General features: G+C 43.6%; 1 protein-coding gene and 1 long non-coding RNA gene across 3 annotated transcripts in view; one reads left to right on the forward strand and one right to left on the reverse strand.

Moving 5' to 3' along the window:
- The window catches only part of LOC137416974 (uncharacterized), an 84659-nt gene that overhangs the window by 6558 nt on the left and 52900 nt on the right, over window positions 1–25201 (forward strand). The gene's annotated exons all lie outside the window — the stretch shown is intronic.
- The window catches only part of LOC137416972 (tensin-3), a 154582-nt gene continuing 130737 nt past the window's right edge, over window positions 1357–25201 (reverse strand). For both annotated transcript variants that reach the window (XM_068102678.2, XM_068102677.2), the window contains 5 exons: window positions 22602–22652; window positions 22147–22315; window positions 8275–8343; window positions 8087–8119; window positions 1357–2097 (listed from right to left, as the gene is read on the reverse strand). In XM_068102678.2, coding sequence (XP_067958779.2) covers window positions 1956–2097; window positions 8087–8119; window positions 8275–8343; window positions 22147–22315; window positions 22602–22652 — 464 coding nt within the window. In that variant the 3' untranslated portion in view covers window positions 1357–1955. The remainder of the gene's footprint in view (window positions 2098–8086; window positions 8120–8274; window positions 8344–22146; window positions 22316–22601; window positions 22653–25201) is intronic.

Here is a 25201-nt window from a genome sequence, read left to right on the forward strand (position 1 = left end):
ATGTCATATACTGTATTACTAGGATATTGTACCACATACTGTATCTTACTATAATTCACCAAATGTCCGTCCGTCTGTCTGCCTGTCTGTCTGCCCGTTGGAAGGTACCGCAAAACGACTGAACCGATCGCAACGATATTTTGGGCGGTTAATCCTGGGATCCCCTGGAGTAAAATAGGCTATATTGTTTTTCCAATTTCAGCTTTAGTCTCCAGCATTCTCAGGTTTGGACACCCGCATAACATTCGCGTTCGCATAACGTTCATTGTGACGATGTTTTCATTGTGACGATGTTTTTTTCCCGGGTACCGCACAAACAGCTGCACCGATCGCTGCACAGCTGCACCGATCGGACTCGGTGACCTCGGACAAAGACCTTTTATAAGGACACGGGTTGAATCCCGGCTTGAGAGAATTCCAACCCCCTCCCCGCCATCACGGCCATCTCTCCAACTCACAATCCCACGAGATATGCGGAAAGGACGAGCCAAAACCAATATAAACATCATTAAACATCATTCGTATATATCCAGGTCAAGGAACATCATTAAAAGTAAATAATGACCTCGGCCAAAGTTCAAACGACGTTTAATTTCTACATGAGAGAATTCCACATAGCTATTTGGGCGGTGTTTACGCTAACAGATCGCTGTCTCCATCGATCTTTCCAAGGCCGTAACACCGATCGGCTCAAAATCCTTTTAACTGTTGATTTGGAAGTTTTTACAATGAAGGAAACACGTATCGGGAGTACATACGACATCGGGAGTACTAACTGCACGCGTCTTCAGTATCAAGCTTAAATCTCTCATGGTGGATCTGAGCAGAATGCTTGGAGAAGTGGTGGGCTACTTCGGCATGAAGGAGGATCAGAAACGTGGACTCCCACACTGCCACATCCTGCTGATACTTGCTCCCGCATGACGTTATTTTCCCGGGTGCCGCACAAACGGCTGCACCGATCGAGATTTAACGGATGTTTATATAAATCGTTTAAAAGAAAAAAAAAAGCCTTCAATTTCTGATATTTAGCCTTTTCATTTGGGCCTCCCAATTGAAGGCCCGCCAGTAGGGCGGGTACCATTGCTAGTGTATATAGTTGAACAAAGTATATTTAACGGAAATGACTGATTTTTGTTCTGTGCACGTCATTGCTACAGATGTTGGTAATCAGGCACGGTAAATTTTAATGATCGTGATTGCAAGGGCTAATTCGTTCAGCCATTCTTGTGATTGGATCGTGGTGAGTAGGACATTTGAGACCATCACGGCCATGACACACCCTCCCCCGACCCGAGATGATCAATTGGACGTCTGAGACCATGCTGCACCCTTGAGGTCACAACAGCTTTCGGGTTCAGGTTAGGGATATCAGTTTATTTATACCAGGTACATATTGGTGTTGACCTTACTCTACAATAACCAAATGAAATGCTGTTTAAAAGCAACAAGGTAAATACCAGACAGGTCTATCGGCAGATTAGACCAGTATTAATTCATTTTGATAATAAACTTTATAGGTAAATGTAATTTGAGTGTATGTAGAGATTATCAATCGTTATGATTAAGGCTTGGCATTAAATATTTACTATCATAAAATATTCATACAGGAGTGCTGAGAGGTTGGGTCCGTGCCAACTTAACGTGGCAGAAGTGCGTTGAGTGCCACCGTGGCATGTAGTGGTGAGTGCAGATGCAATTGAGGACATACCAACTCCTCTTTTGTAGCGCTGGCATCAATAAATGGAGCAGATAACATGAAAAACTGGTACAGAAACACACTGAGCAAATATACATGTATAAAAGACAAATTAATTAAAAAAGGTAAAATCCACGGTGAGGGAGCAGAAACATCATGGTTCATTCTAAACCGAGTTGTTTTCTCTCTTACAAAACTACGTTTCCTGCGGAATGTTCTCGATTCCTGGAACCAGGTGGCTTGCTTTGATTGGAGGTCATTCACCGGTTGATTGACTCATGAGGTCCTTGATGGCAGAAATAATGATGGAGGCTGGTCTCTCTGCTGAGTTCTCCGCAAAAAGGTGACACACATTGTCTCTGTAGTTCCTTTCCTTCCGTGCAATAAATCCGAAGATCCTGAAAAGAAAGTATATGATTGAATTGTAGGCTGGTTATCTAGTTAGTGTGCAGCAAGGCATGCCCAACATGGCTGGCTAACCACTCTGGGAACTCCAGCACCAACAGCAGATAGCATTTATCACAAAGTCTAAGTATTTTTGCACAATGCTTGTGCCACTAGTTAATCACGCAAAAGGTTTGTCCAGCTTTAAAGGGCTCATACAGCCGCCCGAGATGGTTTATTAGGTCTTCTCATCTCAATTCTCGAAGAGATTGAACTTATAAAATGGGTTGTAATGGCCGAATGTCTGTCCGGTCGTCCGTCCGTTAACCTTTTGCTATTTTTGCTGCTCCTCCATTATCATCTGCCTGATTGTTCTGAAACTTGACACATTAATATGAGACGGTATTCCGCACAAACACTCAAGCTTCGATGTTTCGATTTTGGATCATGGGGACTCCCAAGGGGGGGGGGGGGGTGAGTGGGCTCGGGGGGGGGGGGGATTACCCCCAAACTTCGGATCCCTACTTGTCCCTTATTTACCAACTCCTTGCCCTTAAACGCAATTACAGCCCTTATACTCGATGGTCTGCAGGACCGCCTGGTCTTAGATTTTTCAATTTTCTTATAAGGGGGCCTCCCAGGGGATCTGGTGGGGTGTGGGGAGGGTAGGGTGGCCAATTATTTTTATATAGTATTTTTTATTATTATTATTATTTTATAGCGCACACCCTCTCATTTTAGGGGGTTAGATGAAAGCATAACACAGTAAAACTTTTAGGGCAATCCAACAAGACTAAGCGGTCTCCCATACACCTCTAAAAGTAGTCTGTGTGACAGCATTCGGTGAAATTTCTGGTGTCCATAACTTTGTTTATTCTCAGACAATTCTTGTCAAATTTACACCAGCCTCCATGTGGACCAAGATCTTACTTTCCACATAGAATTCCACTATGTGGAGCACTCGTTCAATCACTGTTGAGCAGCATTCGTTCAATCGATGGCTGCTCTTTCTTGCATGCCGTCACCATATGTTTGAGATATATGCAGCCGCTGTGTTCGATACTTTGTTTACCTCAAAGGGTCCAGAGATTGAGCTTTTTCGTCGACTCGAGTCACAGTGGGATGTTATCGACAAGTCGAAGTTTGATGCTCTTGATAGCGACGAGGCTGTTGCAGGTAGTTTGAGTGCATCAGAGAAAGCATGGCTGGAATCTCGCCGTACTCTTGTTGTCCATAACCTTCAACAACACCTGGAGACTGTCCAACCTCGTGAAGACTACCTAGAGTTCGCGAGACTCACACTTTGGCTCCTGGGAGAGGACATGTACATTGGTACAGGCTTTGGAGCACTGTACCATTGCTACAGGTACAGTGCTCCTGGTGCTTATCACCATGCGAGATGGATGGCAAAAGGGATTTATTGTCTTAAAATTTATGGATTTCGCCATCAATTCCACATGAGCAAGCACGAGATGGACTCATTGCGACGAATTTGTTTGTTTGTTGGTACAATCTATGCAAGCTTCTGGTTTGCAGCACCTTTGGCGACAGCTGCTCCTACAAATGACTTATTAATGCTACAGCTGATCGAAGATTACCAACAAATTGACAGCAAAATTGCCAGAATCGCAGAAAATAAAATGCGGCTGCACTTGTGGTACCTAAGTGAGGACCTTGCAGCACTGCCTTTGTTCAGCGATGACAGCACTGATGAAGATAAGGGGGCTATCGTCAATGCTCTGCAGAGAGATCCACTCCCAGAAGATGTTCGACGTATGGCTCCAAACAAGATCCCTGAGTTCCGGAACCTTTCCGTGGCACAGTTTGTCACACAGCGCTCGCTCAACCTCTTTGAGCCACTTCATTTGTCACTAAGTTCCTGACGGCCGCAGTAGACACATGGTTCGAGCGTGATGACGACGTTGCAGCGTGCAAGACTGATCGTGCGCTGAAGGTGGTGAACGACTGTGCAGAACGTGCAGTCAAATTGGCTACTGACTTTAATGAAGTCCTTACCAAGAATGACCAGCAGCGCCAGCTCCTCTACCAGGTCGTTGAGCATCACAGGAAGCTTCTGCCAATCAGTGCCACTAAAAATCAACTGGTCAAGAGCACCAAGTAACACTGATAGCCTGACTGCCCTGGCACCATTGTTTTGTTACCAAACAGATTTTGTTTTTAAACACTGTTTTTGTTTTTGTTTGTGTTAAAAGAATGCACTTTCACATTCACAATTATTTAAATTAAGTGTTTGATTTTGGACTCGATGATGTTGTTCATGGGGGACTTTGGGGGCCATTTGTGGGTCAATGGGGATGATGTTTTTTTTAATATGAAAGGACTTATTAGATCAAGCTAAAAATTTGGGTCCACATGGAGGCTGGTGTAGATTTGAAAAGAATTGGCCCAGAGAGAAAAAAGTTATGGACACCAGAAATATCAACGAATCCGGTCTTGCAGAGTACTTTTAGAGGGTTGTGGGAGACCACTTACTCTTGTTGGATTGCCCTAAGATGTTTACTGTGCTATTTTCTCATCACGCCACCTCAAATGAGAGGGTGTGCGATATAAAATGCAAAGATTTAATTTTTCGGGCCACCCTAGGGGAGGGTCCACCAAATCAGCAGAGATCTGAACTGCAACCTCAAGAGATGAGATCCCAAGGATTTTTGATGAAGTTCGTCCTTTTCCGAAGGAAAATTAAAGCATTTCTCAAGTTTCCTGAAACTACGAAATCTTGTGACATCCATGTTGCGATCTAACAAGTATAACATGGATCCTTGGTGGCCCTAGCTGTTACTCAAAATGCACAGAGTTCTGGGTGTGAAACACAGTTTACCATTTATATGCAATGACGGATCAAAAGCAAATTCAGGCAAACAGTATGTCCTGAATGAGCGACTATTGGAATATGAGTCAGAGGCCAGTGACAGTGGGGCACTGGGGCAGGATATGATGATTCCAATTCGGACAACTCCAATAGCAAAATGGAGGATGGTTCATATACAAGCTAATTATCACTGATCGTGAGCAAATAGGCCACATTTTCATGTGAGAAAATAACGATATACATTGTTTCTGCTAGCTCAACATGCGGGCCATGTGAAGGATCGTTTCACTTTGCCAAAGGTGGATTTCCACGTTGACTGGTACTGCTGAAAGCATAGGAACAAATGGTGTAATACTTCCCCAGTGGCCAGTGCCCTCCAGTGGCCGGTGGCCCTGGCTTTCAATCAGACTGATTGAACTCCTGGGTGCTGAGGTAAGCTTACCCATCATATGCATGAGATCAAAGGCAAAACCAAGATTTCTGGATGTTTTATGCATTAAAGTGAAGGCGGCATCCTCGAAATGCAAACCACACATCAGATTCCATGATCCTTCACGTCAGGCCTGAGAAAGCCATTATGTGTATTGCGTAGCCAGCACCTTTTTGGTCGAAATAGCTGCGAGCTTGGACTCCATAGCCGTCCGTCGACATTATAACCACCTCCGATGGCGACTTAACTCTACTTAATCACTCGTGTTTTTGTCGATTTTGTAGTCATGTCCATATAAATAAATGGCAGCCCATGACGTGACCATCTTGCAATCTCCGATCTTTCAAATCATCTTACTATAATTCACAAAATGTCTGTCCGTCTGCCTGTCTGTCCGTCTGTTACTAGGTACCGCAAAAACGGCTGAACCAATCGAAACGGAATTTTGGGTGGGTAATCCTGGGACCCCCTCGAGTAAAATAGGCTATATTGTTTTTCCAATTTTCCAGTTTTTCCAAACACGATGGAATAATATTTACCGATATGAGCAGTGATGTGGCTTTTATTGAAATTCTACAAATACTGTTTTACATTTTTATGATTTGCGTGTGATATGATTTAACAGATGTTTATATAAATCGTTTAAAATAAAAAAGCCTTCAATTTCTGACATTTTGCCTTTTCATTTTGGCCTCCCAATTGAAGCCCCGCCCACAGGGCGGGTACTGTTGCTAGTAATTCATAATTGGAGGATGGTCTATTTTATGGAAAATTTGTGGAAATGAAATTTTTAAAATTAAAATAATTAATTTTAAATTATATGGTGAAACTTAGATATTCGCTTTATCGATATTACCGAATACACATATTCAATGACTGCATGAGCAGTTTAAATAAACCTATTCACATCTTGCATCAGGAACAAAGTATATATCTGCTCTGCCAATTCTGGTGTTAATGGTGGATGTGCTTTTGACTTGCGATGGACAAATCAGACTACAAACAATCAAATGAACCATGGAGGACAGCTTCTGAAAGGTGCACTATCCTGGTGTACCACACATCACTAGCCTGCATCACAGAATCTGAGCACTACAGACATGACCATCATGTCCCACATACAGTCACGTGAAAAAGTAAGTACACCCCATGTAAAGTTTTTACTTTTTCAACATATTTCAACATACAGCTATTTGATCTTCATTTCAACAATATTGATAGATAAAGGTGATATAATACAACAAATATCATGAAACATTTACATTTTGTAGTCCATTGTATAATTTAAATAAACATAAATGCAAATTTTGCATGTGGAAAAAGTAAGTACCCCCTTGGCTCTAATAGGTGGTATTGCCCCCTTTGGCAGAAACAACCTCAAGTAGGTGTTTCTTATAACTGTCTACCAGTCTCTGACATCGACTGGGAAAAAATTTTGCCCACTCCGCCATGCAGAATTCTTTCACTTGTGCGATGTTTGAGGGGTTTCTTGCATGCACAGCTCGTTTCAAATACCCCCACAACATCTCGATGGGATTTAGATCCGGGCTTTGACTTGGCCATTCCAGAACCCTCCATTTCTTTCTTTTCAGCCATTCCTTGGTGGATTTACTGGTATGTTTAGGGTCATTGTCATGTTGCAAGGTCCACCTTCCGACAGATGGCCTCACATAATCCTCAAGCACCCTCTGGTACAATGAAGAATTCATAGTGGATTCTATGATGGTGAGCTACCCAGGCCCTGATGCAGCAAAGCTGCCCCAAACCATAATATTTCCACCACCATGCTTTACAGTTGGTATCAGGTTCTTGTGGTCAAATGCTGTTTTTGGTTTTCGCAAACATGTCTTCTGGTACTGTGGCCAAATAGCTCTACCTTTGACTCATCTGTCCAGAGCACATTGTTCCAGAAGTGCTGGTCTTTGCATGGGTGTTCATTGGTAAACTTTAGTCTTTCCCTGATGTTCTTTCTGGACAGCAAAGGTTTCCTCCTGGCACACCTCCCATGTAGATCAAATTTGTGCAGCCTCTATCTAATGGTAGACTCGTGCACTTTGACATCAACAGTGGCAAGAGCTACCTGTAGGTCCCGTGATGACATTCTGAGGTTCTTAGAGACTTTTTTCAGCATCTTGCGGTCTGCTCTCGGGCTGAACTTGCTGAGGCGGCCTGGCCTGAACAAGTTGGCAGTTGTTTGGAATCTTCTCCACTTGTAGATGATCTTCCAGACAGTCGAATGATTGATTTCAAATTGTTTGGAGATCTTTTTAAATCCCTTCCCAGACTCGTAGGCATCTATAACCTTCTTTCTGAAGGCCTCAGAGAGCTCTTTTGATCTCGGCATGGTGATGCCGCACACTTCAACAACAAAGAGCAAACCAAACTAAATGTCCGAGGTTTAAATAAGACAGGTTCCTCCAAGATCCTCTCTGACGATGTTCTAATCATTTGCACCTGAGCTGGTGCACCTGATTCTAATTTTAGGTATTTGAAGTAGTGATAAATGTCGGGGTGTATTTACTTTTTCCACATGCGAAATTTGCATTCATGTTTATTTAAATTATACAATGGACTACAAAATGTAAATGTTTCATGATATTTGTTATATTATATCACCTTTATCTATCAATATTGTTGAAATGAAGATCAAATAGCTGTATGTTGAAATATGTTGAAAAAGTCAAAACTTTACATGGGGTGTACTTACTTTTTCACGTGACTGTATGCAGTATAAGCAACATACCTGGGTTCCAGCAAATCCTTCGTTGCTTCCCATCTGTCAAAGTGCACAGTAAAGAGAGTTTTATGAGTCATATTGGGTTGAAAAACAGTGCAATAACATATACCATAAACACAATGGTGCATTTTTCAAATAGGATGTGAGCATTGCAATTGGTGTAACATCCATGTCAGTTTAAAGTCATTACCAACCTCCTGTCTTCTGGATCACTGGAACAGTATATGATGGAGTTCGCCATGTAGTGTTTACGGAAGAACAGCCTGGAATTGAAAGGAAATTGTTCAGTATTAAATGTTATCTCATCTCATAAGGAACAGTACTACACAGCAAATGGATATGCACAACGAGCAACATTGACTTGTGCAAAATGGTTTTAAAATCAGAAAAAAACATAAATAGCACTCGGTATGGAGCGCATACCTTCAGCAAGCTGAACAATCTATGTTTTGTATACCACTGGCAGTCCGGATCTGAATTCGGACCTGAACCAAAATCTAATCGGCTTGTTCTTGCCACCTAACCAACCTGTCTACCTAGTTTAGTCATAACTCATCCATAGCTTTTTAAAATATCATGTTATATATCACTTTTCGCCAAATCTCTCAATGGTGAAGAATCACTTAAAAATTAAATAATTCTCGTATCCGAATCCCTATTCAGATCTTCACCAAAATCGAATCGATTAGTCAGTCCTTGGAACACATCCAACCGGTCCACCAAGTTTCGACCAAATCCGTCTCCAATTTTTGAGATTTCGTGCTATGTATCGGTTTTAGCCCTGTCACTCAATAGTGATCGAAGAATCACTTAAAAAATTCTACTAGCCGGATCCGGATCTTCACCAAAATTTAGTCATTTCTTCGTTGTCACATGCACTACCCCTCCGCCAAATTTCGTCCGAATCCGGCCTCAACTATTTGCGATATCATGTTCACAGTCAAACAGAAAACAGACAGGGGTGAAAACATACCTCCATCCATCTTCGGTGATGGATGGTAATGAATGTAGCACAACGTTTTTTTTCTATCATTTATCAGCTCTAAGTTGCAGCAGTGCTAGGTTTTTTTATATCTAAGTTGCAGCAGTGTTAGGTTTTTATATCTAAGTGGCAGCAGTGCTAGGTTTTTATATCTAAGTTGCAGCAGTGCTAGGTTTTTATATCTAAGTTGCAGCAGTGCTAGGTTTTTATATCTAAGTTGCAGCAGTGCTAGGTTTTTATATCTAAGTTGCAGCAGTGCTAGGTTGCTATATCTAAGTTGCAGCAGTGCTAGGTTTTTATGTCTAAGTTGCAGCAGTGCTCGGTTTTTATATCTAAGTTGCAGCAGTGCTAGGTTTTTATATCTAAGTTGCAGCAGTGCAAGGTTTTTATATATAAGTTGCAACAGTGCTAGGTTTTTATATCGAAGTTGCAGCAGTGCTAGGTTTTTATGTCTAAGTTGCAGCAGTGCTTGGTTTTTATATCTAAGTTGCAGCAGTGCAAGGTTTTTATATCTAAGTTGCAGCAGTGCTTGGTTTTTATATCGAAGTTGCAGCAGTGCTAGGTTGCTATATCTAAGTTGCAGCAGTGCTAGGTTTTTATATCTAAGTTGCAACAGTGCTAGGTTTTGATATCGAAGTTGCAGCAGTGCAAGGTTTTTATATCTAAGTTGCAGCAGTGCTAGGTTTTTATATCTAAGTTGCAACAGTGCTAGGTTCTTATATCTACGTTGCAGCAGTGCTAGGTTTTTATATCGAAGTTGCAGCAGTACTATGTTTTTATACCTAAGTTGTCGCAGTGCTAGGTTTTTATATCTAAGTTGCAGCATTGCAAGGTTTTTATATCTAAGTTGCAGCAGTGCTAGGTTTTTATATCTAAGTTGCAGCAGTGCTAGGTTTTTATATCTAAGTTGCAGCAGTGCTAGGTTTTGATATCTAAGTTGCAGCAGTGCTAGGTTTTGATATCTAAGTTGCAACAGTGCTAGGCTTTTATATCTAAGTTGCAGCAGTGCTAGGTTTTGATATCTAAGTTGCAGCAGTGCTAGGTTTTTATATCTAAGTTGCAGCAATGCTAGGTTTTGATATCTAAGTTGCAGCAGTGCTAGGTTTTTATATCTAAGTTGCAACAGTGCTAGGTTTTTATATCTAAGTTGCAGCAATGCTAGGTTTTTATATCTAAGTTGCAGCAGTGTTAGGTTTATATATCGAAGTTGCAGCAGTGCTAGGTTTTTATATCTAAGTTGCAGCAATGCTATGTTTTTATATCTAAGTTACAGCAGTGCTATGTTTTTATATCTAAGTTGCAGCAGTGCTATGTTTTTATATCTAAGTTGTAGCAGTGCAAGGTTTTTATATCTAAGTTGCAGCAGTGCTAGGTTTTTATATCTAAGTTGCAGCAGTGCTAGGTTTTGATATCTAAGTTGCAGCAGTGCTAGGTTTTTATATCTAAGTTGCAGCAGTGCTAGGTTTTTATATCTAAGTTGCAGCAGTGATAGGTTTTGTATCTAAGTTGCAGCAGTGCAAGGTTTTTATATCTAAGTTGCAGCAGTGCTTGTTTTTTTTATATCTAAGTTGCAGCACTGCTGGGTTTGTATCTAAGTTGCAGCAGTGCAAGGCTTTTATATCTAAGTTGCAGCAGTGCTAGGTTTTTATATCTAAGTTGCAGCAGTGCTAGGTTTTAATATCTAAGTTGCAGCAGTGTTAGGTTTTTAGATCTAAGTTGCAGCAGTGCTAGGTTTTTATATCTAAGTTGCAGCAGTGCTAGGTTTTTATATCTAAGTTGCAGCAGTTCTAGGTTTTTATATCTAAGTTGCAGCAGTGCTTGGTTTTTATTTCTAAGTTGCAGCAGTGCTAGGTTGCTATATCTAAGTTGCAGCAGTGCTAGGTTTTTATATCTAAGTTGCAACAGTGCTAGGTTTTGATATCTAAGTTGCAGCAGTGCTAGGTTTTTATATCTAAGTTGCAGCAGTGCTAGGTTTTTATATCTAAGTTGCAACAGTGCTCGGTTTTTATATCTAAGTTGCAGCAGTTCTAGGTTTTTATATCGAAGTTGCAGCAGTGCTATGTTTTTATACCTAAGTTGTAGCAGTGCTAGGTTTTTAATATCTAAGTTGCAGCATTGCAAGGTTTTGATATCTAAGTTGCAGCAGTGCCAGGTTTTTATATCTAAGTTGCAACAGTGCTAGGTTTTTATATCTAAGTTGCAGCAGTGCTAGGTGTTACGTGGTCCTCCCGGTAACTACCTGGTCTCGGTGACCCCCGGACCGTGGGAGGACTCCGCCAGAAAGATATATGATCTATATGCTTTCGTAATGCAATCAATATGAAAGACACAAACCATTCAGGTCAATAAGCAACCCCACACCAAGGATCCGGATTAATTAATAATATATTCTCAATCCATCAACCAACAATCAACAATCCATCAACAATGTTACTAAGATGGCCATCTCATATATTTCCCCCCTTTCCCCACTCACGACCCCTCAATAGTCACTGTCCCTCACAATGTCTCTGGGCCCCTCCAGACCAAGGTGAAGGTCGACTTCTCCGCACACGGGCGGTTGAACGGACCCCTGGCTGACGTGCTCCAAACGTGCACGTCGCGTACCGGGAACAGCTGCTGCAGCGCACCCCTCCTTGCAAAGCAAAGCGGGCAAAGCAAAGCGCTGCTCGCAAAGCAGCGAACTTCCCTGAAAATGTCTGCTGCTCTTCTTCTGCTCCAATCGGCTCTTCTGATCATGTCCTTGTTAAAGTGGACATCTCTCTGACCATTTTCAGAGAGCCTCCTCAGCGTCGACGAGTCTGGCATTTCACTCAGGCCAACTGGCACGGTCTTCAAGCAGCCATCAATCATCTGGACTGGTCTCCCATCTCTACTGCCTCTGACATCAACTCATCCTGGGAATTCTTCCAAAGTAAATTGCTCTCTCTCATGCACAGTTTTATCCCTTCTCGTCTTCAGTTGTCATACCCTTCCTCCCGTCCATGGTACACGGAATCATGTGGTGAGGCTATTGCCCAGAAACAACTTGCTTTCGTCTCCTGGAAAGCAAATCCAACGGAAGGAAATCTCATTTCCTTTCACAAAGCCCGAAACAAGTGTGTGTCCACCCTCAGGAGAGCCAGGAAACAATATCTCTCCGTCCTCAGGACCGAACTCTCTTATCTGTCTCCCTCTTCCAAATCCTGGTGGCGTCTGGTAAAATCTGTTTCTGGTGTTTGTTCCCCCTCCATCCCTTCCCTCACCTTAAATGGCCACACGGCTGACTCCGCACGTGAAAAAGCCGAATGCCTCAACTCTGTGTTTGCCTCTAAATCTTGTGTCCCAAACCCATCCCTCTCTGTACCCACCGTACCCAGTCGTACCCAGCTGCTCCTGGACTCTGTGTCCTTTCCTCCTGACAAGGTGGAAAAGTGTCTGTCAACCCTCGACTCTGATTCTGCAACTGGACCTGACGGCATCAGCCCACGGGTCCTAAAATCATGTTCTTCCGCTCTTTCACTCCCTCTCTCTGTTCTCTTCACCCTCTCTTTTGCTCAAGGTCATCTTCCATCTGCTTGGAAATCTGCCAACATCACCGCTTTGCACAAAAAAGGTGCAAAAACAGATCCCAGCAATTACAGACCAATCAGCCTTCTCCCAATTATCAGCAAGGTCATGGAATCCATCATTGCTTCAGATATGAAATCTTTCCTCTTCTCCAATGGCTTGATCTCTGATCATCAATTTGGTTTCAGACCTGGACACTCCACTCTGGACATGCTGCTTCTGCTTTCTCAACAATGGATGGAGGTCCTCAATGCCAAACAGGAAATTAGAGCAGTCTCCCTTGACATATCATGTGCCTTTGATACAGTCTGGCACCCCGCTCTGCTCACCAAACTCTCCTCTTTTGGTATCCATGGAAATCTCCACGCATGGCTGGCGGACTTCCTCTCTAGTCATAGTCAACGTGTGGCCCTGAATGGGTTTCTCTCATCTCCTCTTCCTGTTCAGGCTGGAGTTCCCCAAGGCAGTGTTCTGGGCCCTGTGCTTTTTCTGGTCTTCATCAATGATCTCTCTGACTCTCTTGAAAATCCTCTCTATCTCTTTGCTGACGACTCTACTCTCTGTCGCTCCATTCTTCATCCCTCAGATCGGCAGTCTGCAGCCTCCTCACTCTCTGCAGACCTTGACAAAATCACAGACTGGGCAAACAAGTGGAACATGTCTTTCAATCCTGAAAAATCTCACACTCTTACGATGTCTCTCCGAAAAGACCGACTGGACAACCCTCCCATCCACTTTCTGACTAATCCTCTCCAAGAAGTTCTGTCACTCAAGCTTTTGGGTCTCACGATCTGCCATGATCTTTCCTGGAAAAACCACATTTCAAATCTGGCCTCCAAAGCCAGTCGCCGACTGGGCATCCTCCGTCGTGTGAAGTCCTTCCTTGGCACACCTGAGCTCCTCACCACATACAAGGCTTTCATCCGCAGCTCAATGGAATACTGCTCTCCCTTCTGGGCTGGTGCTCCTGCCTCACACCTAGCTCGCCTTCGCGCTGTTGAAACCAAAGCATTCAGAATCATTGGAATCTCCCGCGATGAAGCTAACTCCAAGGGCCTCTCACTCACTCACCGCAGGCAGGTTTGGTGGTCTTTCCGTCTTCTACCGACTCCTCTCTGGCCTTGCCCCCCCAGCTCTCTCTGGGCTCTGTCCCGCAAATCTCGCGAGATCTTGGAGACGGCGGCAGGGATTTTCGAAGCTCCACACGGTCGCCACGTTTTTCGAAGTTAAGTCTGTTCACAATTGTATTTTGTCGAAACTGTATTTATCTTTCGGTGTGTGAAGTTATTGTGTGCAACTTTGGTTGTTTCTCGGTGTTTATCTTTCATAAATTGATCGTCTGTTTGCCGTGTCGCGAGCAAGGCCTTGTACAGTGTGCACTGTACAACCTTGAGGCTTTGTTTTTTCTCTCAGTGGTCCGTTGTTTGTGATCCAATAACTTTCGTTCTCTGTATTCCCAGTCTTTTCACCCATAGCCTACTTCCTTGTGTAAATCTCAACTCAAAAAAAAAACAAAAAAAAAAAACATTTCCTTCTCTGTTCTCATTCGTTTATTCATTCTTATTCGTTCGTTCGTTCTTCGACCACGTGTTTCTCCCCCATTTCCCCAGATAGTTTTCACTCATTAACCTTCAATGTTTACACTTTCCCCTCAAGTTATGTATTCCGTCATATTTTATAACACCTTTTTCTTCTTCTTCTTTAAAAGGCTGCTTTCGACTTGCTCACCAAATCAATTCATCCCAAAAAAAATATCCATCTCCTATAGTGCCTTTTTTCTACATTCCCTAAACTCTCCTGCACTCCATCCTCCATCCAGCGTCCTTAAACGTATTTTTAACTCGAAGGTCACAAGAAACTCATTTTGCAATAAATGTTCGTTTCCCATAAATCGTACACTTTCAAAAATCCAATCTCACCCCTCCCCTCCAAATCTTCCCCATAACCCCTCCCCTCCAAATCTTCCCCATCACCCCTCCCCTCCAAATCTTCCCCATCACCCATCCCTTTCAAATCTCCCCCCTTGCCCCCTCCCTCCTAAACTACCCCCTCACCCCTCCCCGCCAAGACGCCCCCTCGCCCCTCCCCTCCTAGACTCCTGCCTCACCCCTCCCCTCCAAATCTCCCCCATATCCCATCCCTTTCAAATCCCTCCCCTTGTCCCTTCCCTCCCAAACTCCCCCCTCACCCCTCCCCTTCAAATCTCCCCACCCTCATTGCTTCTCAATTTCCCCCCTCTCACTCCCCCTCCTCAAAGCGTCCTCCCCGCTTCTTCCCCCTTCAAACTCTCACCTCCATCTCCCCCAACCTTCTGCCTCGCTCTTCCCCCTCCTCAAATAACACCTCATTGTGGCTCACCCAATCACCATCAAACCTTTTGTCCGCCCCATCCTTCCCTTTCTCCGAGCTATTCTGAAATCTCTGACACACCTTCAACAGCTCTCCCTACCTCTTCCACCTCTTCCACATCTTACCCTACCCCTCCTCCCCCCTGTTCTGTATCTGATGCTCCCCCTTCCTCTTCATTAACGGTATGGACCTCAAACATCCGGGGCCTTCGTTCAAACTTAACTGATCTCTCCATACAGGTTGCTTCTGTCAAACCAGACGTGATCTGCTTAACAGAAACTTTCCTCCTTTATGATGTCTCTGATTCCATAGTATCTCTCCCGGGCTACTCCCTCCTCCGGTATGATAGACCTGAGCCTCGTCCTGGAGGCGGGGTTGCTATCTTTATCAAAAACTCTCTTCCTCACTCGCCCTGCACTGCACTCTCTCCACCTCACCCCCAGGAATACCTCTGGCTACGGCTTCCCCTTCGCTCCCACCTCTTGTTCATATGTGTGTTGTACCGTCCACCAAACAGTGATGACTCCATCTACATCTCGCTGTCTGATGATATGGACCAACTTCTATCTACTCATCCCAACTCTCTCTTCCTCATATGTGGTGATTTCAACTGTCATCATGCCAGTTGGCTGGGTGTGGGTACCTCTCTCACCAGCCATGGCTCCTCAGCAAAGGACTTCTGCGACTCACTGGGACTGACACAATCTGTCAATTTCCCGACCCGGATCTCAGTCAACGGAACATCTTCTCTTCTGGACTTGGTTATGACTAACTTCCCTGAAAATGTCTGCTGCTCTTCTTCTGCTCCGATCGGATCATCTGATCATGTCCTTGTTAAAGTGGACATCTCTCTGACCATCCTCAGGGAGCCTGCTCAGCGTCGACGAGTCTGGCATTTCACTCAGGCCAACTGGCACGGTCTTCAAGCAGCCATCAATCATCTGGACTGGTCTCCCATCTCTACCACCTCTGACATCAACTCATCCTGGGAATTCTTCCAAAGTAAATTGCTCTCTCTCATGCACAGATTTATCCCATCTCGTCTTCAGTTGTCATACCCTTCCTCCCGTCCATGGTACACGGAATCTTGTGGTGAGGCTGTTGCCCAGAAACAACTTGCCTTCGTCTCCTGGAAAGCAAATCCAACGGAAGGAAATCTCATTTCCTTTCACAAAGCCCGAAACAAGTGTGTGTCCACCCTCAGGAGAGCCAGGAAACAATATCTCTCCGTTCTCAAGACCGAACTCTCTTATCTGTCTCCCTCTTCCAAATCCTGGTGGCGTCTGGTCAAATCCGTTTCTGGTGTTTGTTCCCCCTCCATCCCCTCCCTTACCTCAAACGGCTACACAGCTGACTCCGCACGTGAAAAAGCTGAATGCCTCAACTCTGTGTTTGCCTCTAAATCTTGTGTCCCAAACCCATCCCTCTCTGTACCCACCATACCCAGTCGTACCCTGCTGCTCCTGGACTCCGTGTCCTTTCCTCCTGACAAGGTGGAAAAGTTTCTGTCAACCCTCGACTCTGATTCTGCAACTGGACCCGACGGCATCAGCCCACGGGTCCTAAAATCCTGCTCTGCTGCTCTATCTCACCCTCTCTCTGTTCTCTTCACCCTCTCTTTTGCTCAAGGTCAACTGCCATCTGCTTGGAAATCAGCCAACATCACCGCTTTGCACAAAAAAGGTGCAAAAACAGATCCTAGCAACTACAGACCAATCAGCCTTCTCCCAATTATCAGCAAAGTCATGGAATCCATCATTGCTTCTGATATGAAATCTTTCCTCTTCTCCAATGGCTTGATCTCTGATCATCAATTTGGTTTCAGACCAGGTCACTCTACTCTGGACATGCTGCTTCTGCTGTCTCAACAATGGATGGAGGTCCTCAATGCCAAACAGGAAATTAGAGCTGTCTCCCTCGACATATCACGTGCCTTCGACACGGTCTGGCACCCCGCTCTGCTCACCAAACTCTCCTCCTTTGGTATCCATGGAAATCTCCACGCATGGCTGGCGGACTTCCTCTCTAGTCGTCGTCAACGTGTGGCCCTGAATGGGTTTCTCTCATCTCCTCTTCCTGTTCAGGCCGGAGTTCCCCAAGGCAGTGTTCTGGGCCCCGTGCTTTTTCTGGTCTTCATCAATGATCTCTCTGACTCTCTCGAAAATCCTCTCTATCTCTTTGCTGATGACTCCACTCTCTGCCGCTCCATTCCTCTTCCCTCAGATCGGCAGTCTGCTGCCTCCTCACTCTCTGAAGACCTGGACAAAATCACAGACTGGTCAAACAAGTGGAACATGTCTTTCAATCCTGACAAATCTCACACTCTTACTATGTCTCTCCGAAAAGATCGACTGGACAACCCTCCCATCTACTTTCTCAACAATCCTCTCCAAGAAGTTCTGTCGCTCAAGATTTTGGGTCTCACTATCTGCCATGATCTTTCTTGGGAAAACCACATTTCCAAGCTGGCCTCCAAAGCCAGTCGCCGACTGGGCATCCTCCGTCGTGCGAAGTCCTTCCTCGGCACACCTGAGCTCCTCACCACATACAAGGCTTTCATCCGCAGCTCAATGGAATACTGTTCTCCCCTATGGGCCGGTGCTCCTGCCTCACACCTAGCTCGGCTTCACGCTGTTGAAACCAAAGCTTTCAGAATTATTGGAATCTCCCGCGATGAAGCTATCTCTGAGGGCCTTTCACTCACTCACCGCAGGCAGGTAGGTGGTCTTTCTGTCTTCTACCGACTCCTCTCCGGCCTTGCACCCCCAGCTCTCTCTGTGCTCTGTCCCCCAAATATTCCTACAGGTCGCACAAGATCTGCCAGCAACCCTCTGATGGTTAAGCTGCCGAAATCTCGGCTCTCCGCTCACCTTCACTCTTTCATTCCTCTTTTCTCCCGCCTCTGGAACAAACTCCCTCACTCCCTTCAATCCCACTCCTCCCTCCAGGTCTTTAAAACAGCTGTTCACCACCATCTCTTATCTTCCCCCATCCAAAACCTTGATCTTTTCTACCCCCGCTAATTCACCCCAGATCCACCTTGTTTGAAATTCCAACTTCTTTCCTGGAAGTCCTGGCAGTGTCCATATGTTTTATACCTCTCCCACTGCCCCCTTCCCACGCCCCCCCCCCCCAAAGCCCTCGCCCTCTCTCAGATCTCTCGATGTCTCCATGTCTCTCGGTCCCTGCTCTCAAATGTTGTGTTTGTGTCCTTCCCCCTCTCTCCCCATCTTGTCTACCGCTCCCTATGTTATATGTTTTATGTGTCGGTTTGTCTTTCTGTGTGATTAATGTTCGCTCTTTCACGAGCCTCGATCTTGTATACAAAAAAAAAAAAAAAAAAAAAAAAAAAAAAAAAAAAAAAAAAAAAAAAAAAAAAAAAATATTCCTACAGGTCGCACAAGATCTGCCTGCAACCCTCTTTTGGTTAAACTGCCAAAATCAAGACTCTCTGCTCACCTTCACTCCTTCATTCCTCTTTTCTCCCGCCTCTGGAACAAACTCCCTCACTCTCTTCAATCCCACTCCACCCTCCAAGTCTTTAAAACAGCTGTTCACCACCATCTCTTATCTTCCCCCATCCAAAACCTTGATCTTTTCTACCCCCGCTAATTTCACCCCAATTCCCCTTTTTGAAATACCAACTTCTGTCCTGGAAGTCCTTGGTGTCCTTGTGCTTTATACTTCTCCCTCCCCCCCCCTTCCCATCCCATGCCTCCTCCCCCCGGGCCCTCTCCCTTCCACACATCTCCCTGCTCTCGGATGTTGTGTTTGTGTGCCTCCCCTTTTCTCCCCATCTTGTCTTCCGCTCCCTCTTTTTGTGTATTTTGTTTGTCTGGTCGATTTGTTTGTGAAGTAAATGTTAGCTCTTTCACGAGCCTCGATTCAGCATACAAAAAAAAAAAAAAGAAGCGCGCGAGGCCCAAGGTGCGACCCGTACACGCACTCCGAGGCTTCGAGGCGAACAGTGCTGGACGCTTGGTTCCTTCCAGGAAGCCACGGCCACCTGACACGTAACAGGCAATCACCCCGCGCAGGTAACTCCTCTCGCCAGACGGGCTTTTCAAACTCAGCGTTCCCCACGCTAATCAATATCGACACCGCTCGCGTCGGAGCTGGGCCAGGAAGAAGAAGATGGCCGCTTCTCCAGTTCTCCAGGACCTCGTCTTTTCTTCCTCCGGTTCACTATCCCGTTTCCGGTCTCCTGTTATCCGGAGCCTCTCTACCCATTTAACCACAACAACCTTTAATAGAATAAACATTAATAAGCAATGACATGAATAGTAATTCCCCTAAATCAGGGATCCGTAACACTAGGTTTTGATATCTAAGTTGCAGCAGTGCTAGGTTTTTATATCTAAGTTGCAGCAGTGCTAGGTTTTTATATCTAAGTTGCAGCAGTGCTAGGTTTTGATATCTAAGTTGCAGCAGTGCTAGGTTTTTATATCTAAGTTGCAGCAGTGCTAGGTTTTTATATCTAAGTTGCAGCAGTGCTCGGTTTTGATATCTAAGTTGCAGCAGTGCTAGGTTTTTATATCTAAGTTGCAGCAGTGCTCGGTTTTGATATCTAAGTTGCAGCAGTGCTAGGTTTTTATATCTAAGTTGCAGCAGTGCTAGGTTTTTATATCTAAGTTGCAGCAGTGCTAGGTTTTAATATCGAAGTTGCAGCAGTGCTAGGTTTTTATATCTAAGTTGCAGCAGTGCTAGGTTTTAATATCGAAGTTGCAGCAGTGCTAGGTTTATATATCGAAGTTGCAGCAGTGCTAGGTTTTTTTATCTAAGTTGCAGCAGTGCTAGGTTTTAATATCGAAGTTGCAGCAGTGCTAGGTTTATATATCGAAGTTGCAGCAGTGCTAGGTTTTTATATCTAAGTTGCAGCAGTGCTTGGTTTTTATATCTAAGTTGCAGCAGTGCTAGGTTTGTATCTAAGTTGCAGCAGTGCAAGGTTTTTATATCTAAGTTGCAGCAGTGCAAGGTTTTTATATCTAAGTTGCAACAGTGCTAGGTTTTTATATCTAAGTTGCAGCAGTGCTAGGTTTTTATATCTAAGTTGCAGCAGTGCTAGGTTTATATATCTAAGTTGCAGTAGTGCTAGGTTTATATATCGAAGTTGCAGCATGCTAGATTTTTATATCTAAGTTGCAGCAGTGCAAGGTTTTTATATCTAAGTTGCAGCAGTGCTAGGTTTTTAAATCTAAGTTGCAGCAGTGCTCGGTTTTTATATCTAAGTTGCAGCAGTGCTAGGTTTTTATATCTAAGTTGCAGCAGTGCTAGGTTTTTATATCTAAGTTGCAGCAGTGCTAGGTTTGTATCTAAGTTGCAGCAGTGCTAGGTTTTTATATCTAAGTTGCAGCAGTGCTAGGTTTTTATATCTAAGTTGCAGCAGTGCTAGGTTTTTATATCTAAGTTGCAGCAGTGCTAGGTTTGTATCTAAGTTGCAGCAGTGCAAGGTTTGTATATCTAAGTTGCAGCAGTGTTTGTTTTTTTATATCTAAGTTGCAGCAGTGCAAGGTTTATATATCGAAGTTGCAGCAGTGCAAGGTTTTTATATCTAAGTTGCAGCAGTGCAAGGTTTTTATATCTAAGTTGCAGCAGTGCTCGGTTTTTATATCTAAGTTGCAGCAGTGCTCGGTTTTTACAGTGCATTCGGAAAGTAGTCAGACCCCTTCACTTTTTTCACATTTTGTTATGTTGAAGCCTTATGCTGAAATCGTTTAAATTCATTTTTCCCCTCATCAATCTACACTCAATACCCCATAATGACAAAGAGAATACAGGATTTTAGAAAGTTTTGCAAATTTATTTGAAAGAAAAAACTGAAATATCACATTGACATAAGTATTCAGACCCTTTGCTATGACACTTGAAATTTAGCTCAGGTGCCTCCCATTTCTCTTGATCTTCTTTGAGATGTTTCCACACCTTGATTGGAGTCCATCTGTGTTAAATTTAATTGATTGGACATGATTTGGAAAGGCACACACCTGTTTATATAAGGTCTCACAGCTGACAATGCATATCAGGGCAAAAACCAAGCCATGAGGTCGAAGGAACTGCCTGCAGAGCTCAGAGACAGGATTTTGTCGAGGCACAGATCTGGGGAAGCCTACAAAAAATTTCTGCTGCATTGAAGGTTCCCAAGAGCACAGTGGCCTCCATAATTCTTAAATGGAAGAAGTTTGGAACAACCAGGACTCTTCCTGGAGCTGGCCGCCCGGCCAAACTGAGCAATCCGGGGAGAAGGGCCTTGGTAAGAGAGGTGACCAAGAACCCGATGGTCACTCTGGCTGAGCTCCAGAGATCCTGTGTGGAGATGGGAGAAACTTCCAGAAGGACAACCATCACTGCAACACTCCACCTATCTGGGCTTTATGGCAGAGTGGCCAGACGGAAGCCTCTCCTCAGTGAAAGACACATGAAAGCCCGCTTGGAGTTTGCAAAAAAGCACCTAAAGGACTTTCAGACTGTGAAAAACAAGATGCTGTGGGCTTTCATGTGTTTCCATGATGTCACAACTTTTTGAGATATCTTGTTCACAAACTGACAGGCAAACAGACAGACCGGTGAAATCATAACCTCCATCCAACTTTGGTGGCGGAGGTAATAACAAGATAGATAGTTAATAAACAACAAGTGAGGTGGAGAGGGACAATACATTTTCTCAACTGATTGGTTGGGAGAGCTATGCTAACATTTGGTTGAGCAAATGCATTCGTTATTTTGAAGCAAATAATTGGGTGTTTATAGCCTAAGAATTTGAAGAAAAAGATGTTATATTGATTTTTTTTTTTATTCACCATAAATAATGTGAAGGTAGGATTCCAGCCTCATAAGAAAGTGCTCACATGGGAATGCCGAACTACCCCAAAATGGACGAACACAGTACTGTATATCAATTTTTTGTCGAATTTCAGGTTTTACATTAAATCAAATCTGCAGTGTCTCCTCGATCTCTCCATATAAGTCATGGCTTTCAGAGAAGCATAGTTTGCTGGAGAAGTGAAGTTTAAAGCAGCAGTGGCGGCGAAGCACTGAAACTAAACTTGGATTTTCTCGAAATCGTGAAATTGAACATAGTGTTCTTCTATTTTTGGGCAGTATTGTTGTCTGGATTTTCATACATTGTGCAGAGTCTATTCAGCATTACTAAGTTGGTAAAATATGTCTGTCGTGTTATTAAGCAAACCTGCGGTGGTTGTCAGTGAGAGTCACTCCTTGTGAGCTGATGCGTAAGAAGACTGGTGTACTGATGGGCCTCGGGAAGGTGTCCAGGACCTCACTTACAGCCTTCGCTATGGCCCTTGGCCCCGTGAGTGACTCCAAATCGATGGACCCCAGATAAAGCGAGGTGCAATCTATGGAGTTGAGGTTTAGGATTACTGGTTGATGGTCTGTGGAAATCACAATATTCTTACTTTGCTCTAAATCACTCACACTCACACACACACACACACACACACACACACACACACACACACACACACACACACACACACACACACACACACACACACACACACACACACACACCTTGCTCTCCACATCATAATTTGTCCTGGATCCAAAACGAAATCTTTAATTTCTGTTAAGATTTTAAAACAATCTTGCATTCTCAATACACCATTTTAAGGACAGAAATACCTTCTTTAAGCAACTGGCAGTCAGACGGTGCTGTCAATTTCTCCTCAAGATCTATGTAATAAATGAAAAGATGAGGGAACAAAGGAGAGGAAATGAGTAAAGTCAACAATAAGCCTCTTATGTATATAATATAAAATACATCTGTTCCACTAGCACATTAGGAACCTATCTGAACCAGAACAAGGATGGAGTGGAACCAAGTACAGTGCCTTCAGAAAGTATTCACACCCTTCACTTATTCACATTTAGTTGTGTTACAGCCTGAATTTAAAATGCTTTAAATTGAGATTTGTTTTGTCACTTATCCACACAAAATAACCCATAATGTCAAAGTGGAATTTGCCTTTTTGGAATTTTGCTCTAAGTTTCCTTTTTGGAAATTAAAAGTTATATACAGAAATATCTAACTTACATAAGTATTCAACCCCTTGAGTCAATACATCATCGAACCGCCTTGGGCAACAATTATAGCTTTGAGTCTTCTTGGGTATGTCTGTATCAGCTTTGCACATCTGGATTTGGTCCGTTTCTCCGATTCTTCCCTGTAGATTTGCTCAAGCTCTGTCAAGTTGGATGGGGAGCATCAGTGAACAGCAATCTTCAATTCTTTCCACAGATTCTCAATGGGATTTAAGTCTCGGCTTTGGCTGAGTCACACAAGGACATTCACGTTCTTGTTCTGAATCCATTCCAGTGTTGCTTTGGCTGTATGCTTGGGGTAATTGTCCTATTGTAACGCAAATCTTTGCTGCAGTCTAAGGTCTTTTTGCACACTGAAGCACGTTCTCCTCAAGGATTTGCCTGTATTTGGCTGATTTCATTGTTTCCTCTATCCTTACAAGTCTCCCAGTCCTTGCTGCCGAAAATCATCCCCATAGCATGATGCTGCCACCACTCTGCTTCATGGAAGTGATGGTTTTAGATGGGTGATGCGCTGTGCTCTGTTTCTGCTGGACGTAGCACTTTGCATTCAGGCCAAAATCACATCAGACCACGAAATCTTTTGCCCCATGCTCTCAGAGTCTTTCATGTGCCATTTGCAAACTCCAGGTGTGCTGCCATGTGCCTTTTTCTCAGGAGTGGCTTCCGTCTGTAACGTTCCGTTAGGAAGTGCTGCAGAGACTGTTGTCCTTCCGGCAGGTTTTCCCATCACAGCCAATGAACTCTGTAGTTCTGTCAGAGTGTTCATTGGATTCTTGGTCACCTCCCTGACCAAGGTCCTTGTTGCCTGGTTGCTCAGTTTGGTCATACGGAAAGCTTTAGGAAGAGTCTGGGTAGTTCCATATTCTTTCCATTTCCTAATGATGGAGTTCACTGTGGTCTTGGGGACTTTATACACTACAGAAATTGTTTTATACCCTTCCGCAGATCTATACCTCCTCACAATTCTATCTCGGAGTTCTACGGACAGTAGCACTTCTTGCACTTCTTGCACACATTAGCACTTCTTGAAATGCATGAGGAAGTCTGAAACATTTATTTTAGAATGATGGAATTTTCATCTATAATGCCATCCATGTGTTGTATTTCATTTAAGTCTTCTACATAATTACTTTCCCAAAATTTTTTTTGTACATATAGGGTGTCCTCGCTTAACGTCGTCCTACTTAACTTTGTTTTGTTATTACATCTATAGTAATTAGATACCAAGTCTTCAAATAATGTGATTATTTACCCATAACTCGCTATTACGTCATCGAGATAATATATTACTTATGAGATAAATTGATCCATTTAACGTCGTTTCACTTAACGTCATAGTTTTCATGAACCTAACCACAACATTAACCGAGGACCAAGTCCTTGTTGACTTGTTGACTTTTGTTGTTCATGAATTCCCAGGAGCATCGAGAGGGGGTTTCAGGGGGGGGGGGGGTCGCTGCCTCGAGGCCCGGGGTCCATTGAGGGGCCTGAGTTTCTCCTGTATTTTTTAAAAAACAGAACAGTGAAACCCCTCATCGGCTCATCCTCATTTCCTCATCATTACATTTAAACCCAGAAGCTGATTTTGCTTTTCTTGCCGGCTTTCTTGCCGGAAACAAAACATTTATTGCGGTTGATGGTACTGTTTCAAAGTTTACAGAAAATGGTTATTAACCAAAAATATGTGTTACAAAGAAATGGGTTTGAATCCTCTTTGTCCAAAAAAAATTATGAACCATCTTCTCACATATTTTTTGCCAATCTTATGGAGAAATAGTGTTCAACAATAGAGGGTGCGAATTGACTCGATCAGTTTCCCAAATGTCCTGCTATCTCTTTTATTTTCGATCATACAGCTAAATAAAAGTGACCATTTGTTTTTTTTAAAGTTTTTTGTTGTTCATGAAAGAAAGTTCCTTAAAAAATTATAAAAGAGAGAAAGGGTAGGGGTGGGGGCCCGAGGGTGTTTGCCTCTGGGCCCGTGATTGCTCTCGACACGCCTGATAATTCCCAAAATGCCTAAAACTCTTACTGTCTACATCCATGACTGTCTAGAAGTCCCATATTCATTCACTTTTAATTGCTTGCTCGTGACTTTTGTTTGTTTAGTTTAAGATCATAATTTTCACAACTTGTGCAGAATAATTACCCTCGCCTCAGGAGAGGGTATTGCATTT

This window comes from Myxine glutinosa, chromosome 1 (assembly GCF_964187855.1).
Source record: "Myxine glutinosa chromosome 1, kmMyxGlut1.1, whole genome shotgun sequence".
Taxonomy (NCBI): domain Eukaryota; kingdom Metazoa; phylum Chordata; class Myxini; order Myxiniformes; family Myxinidae; genus Myxine; species Myxine glutinosa.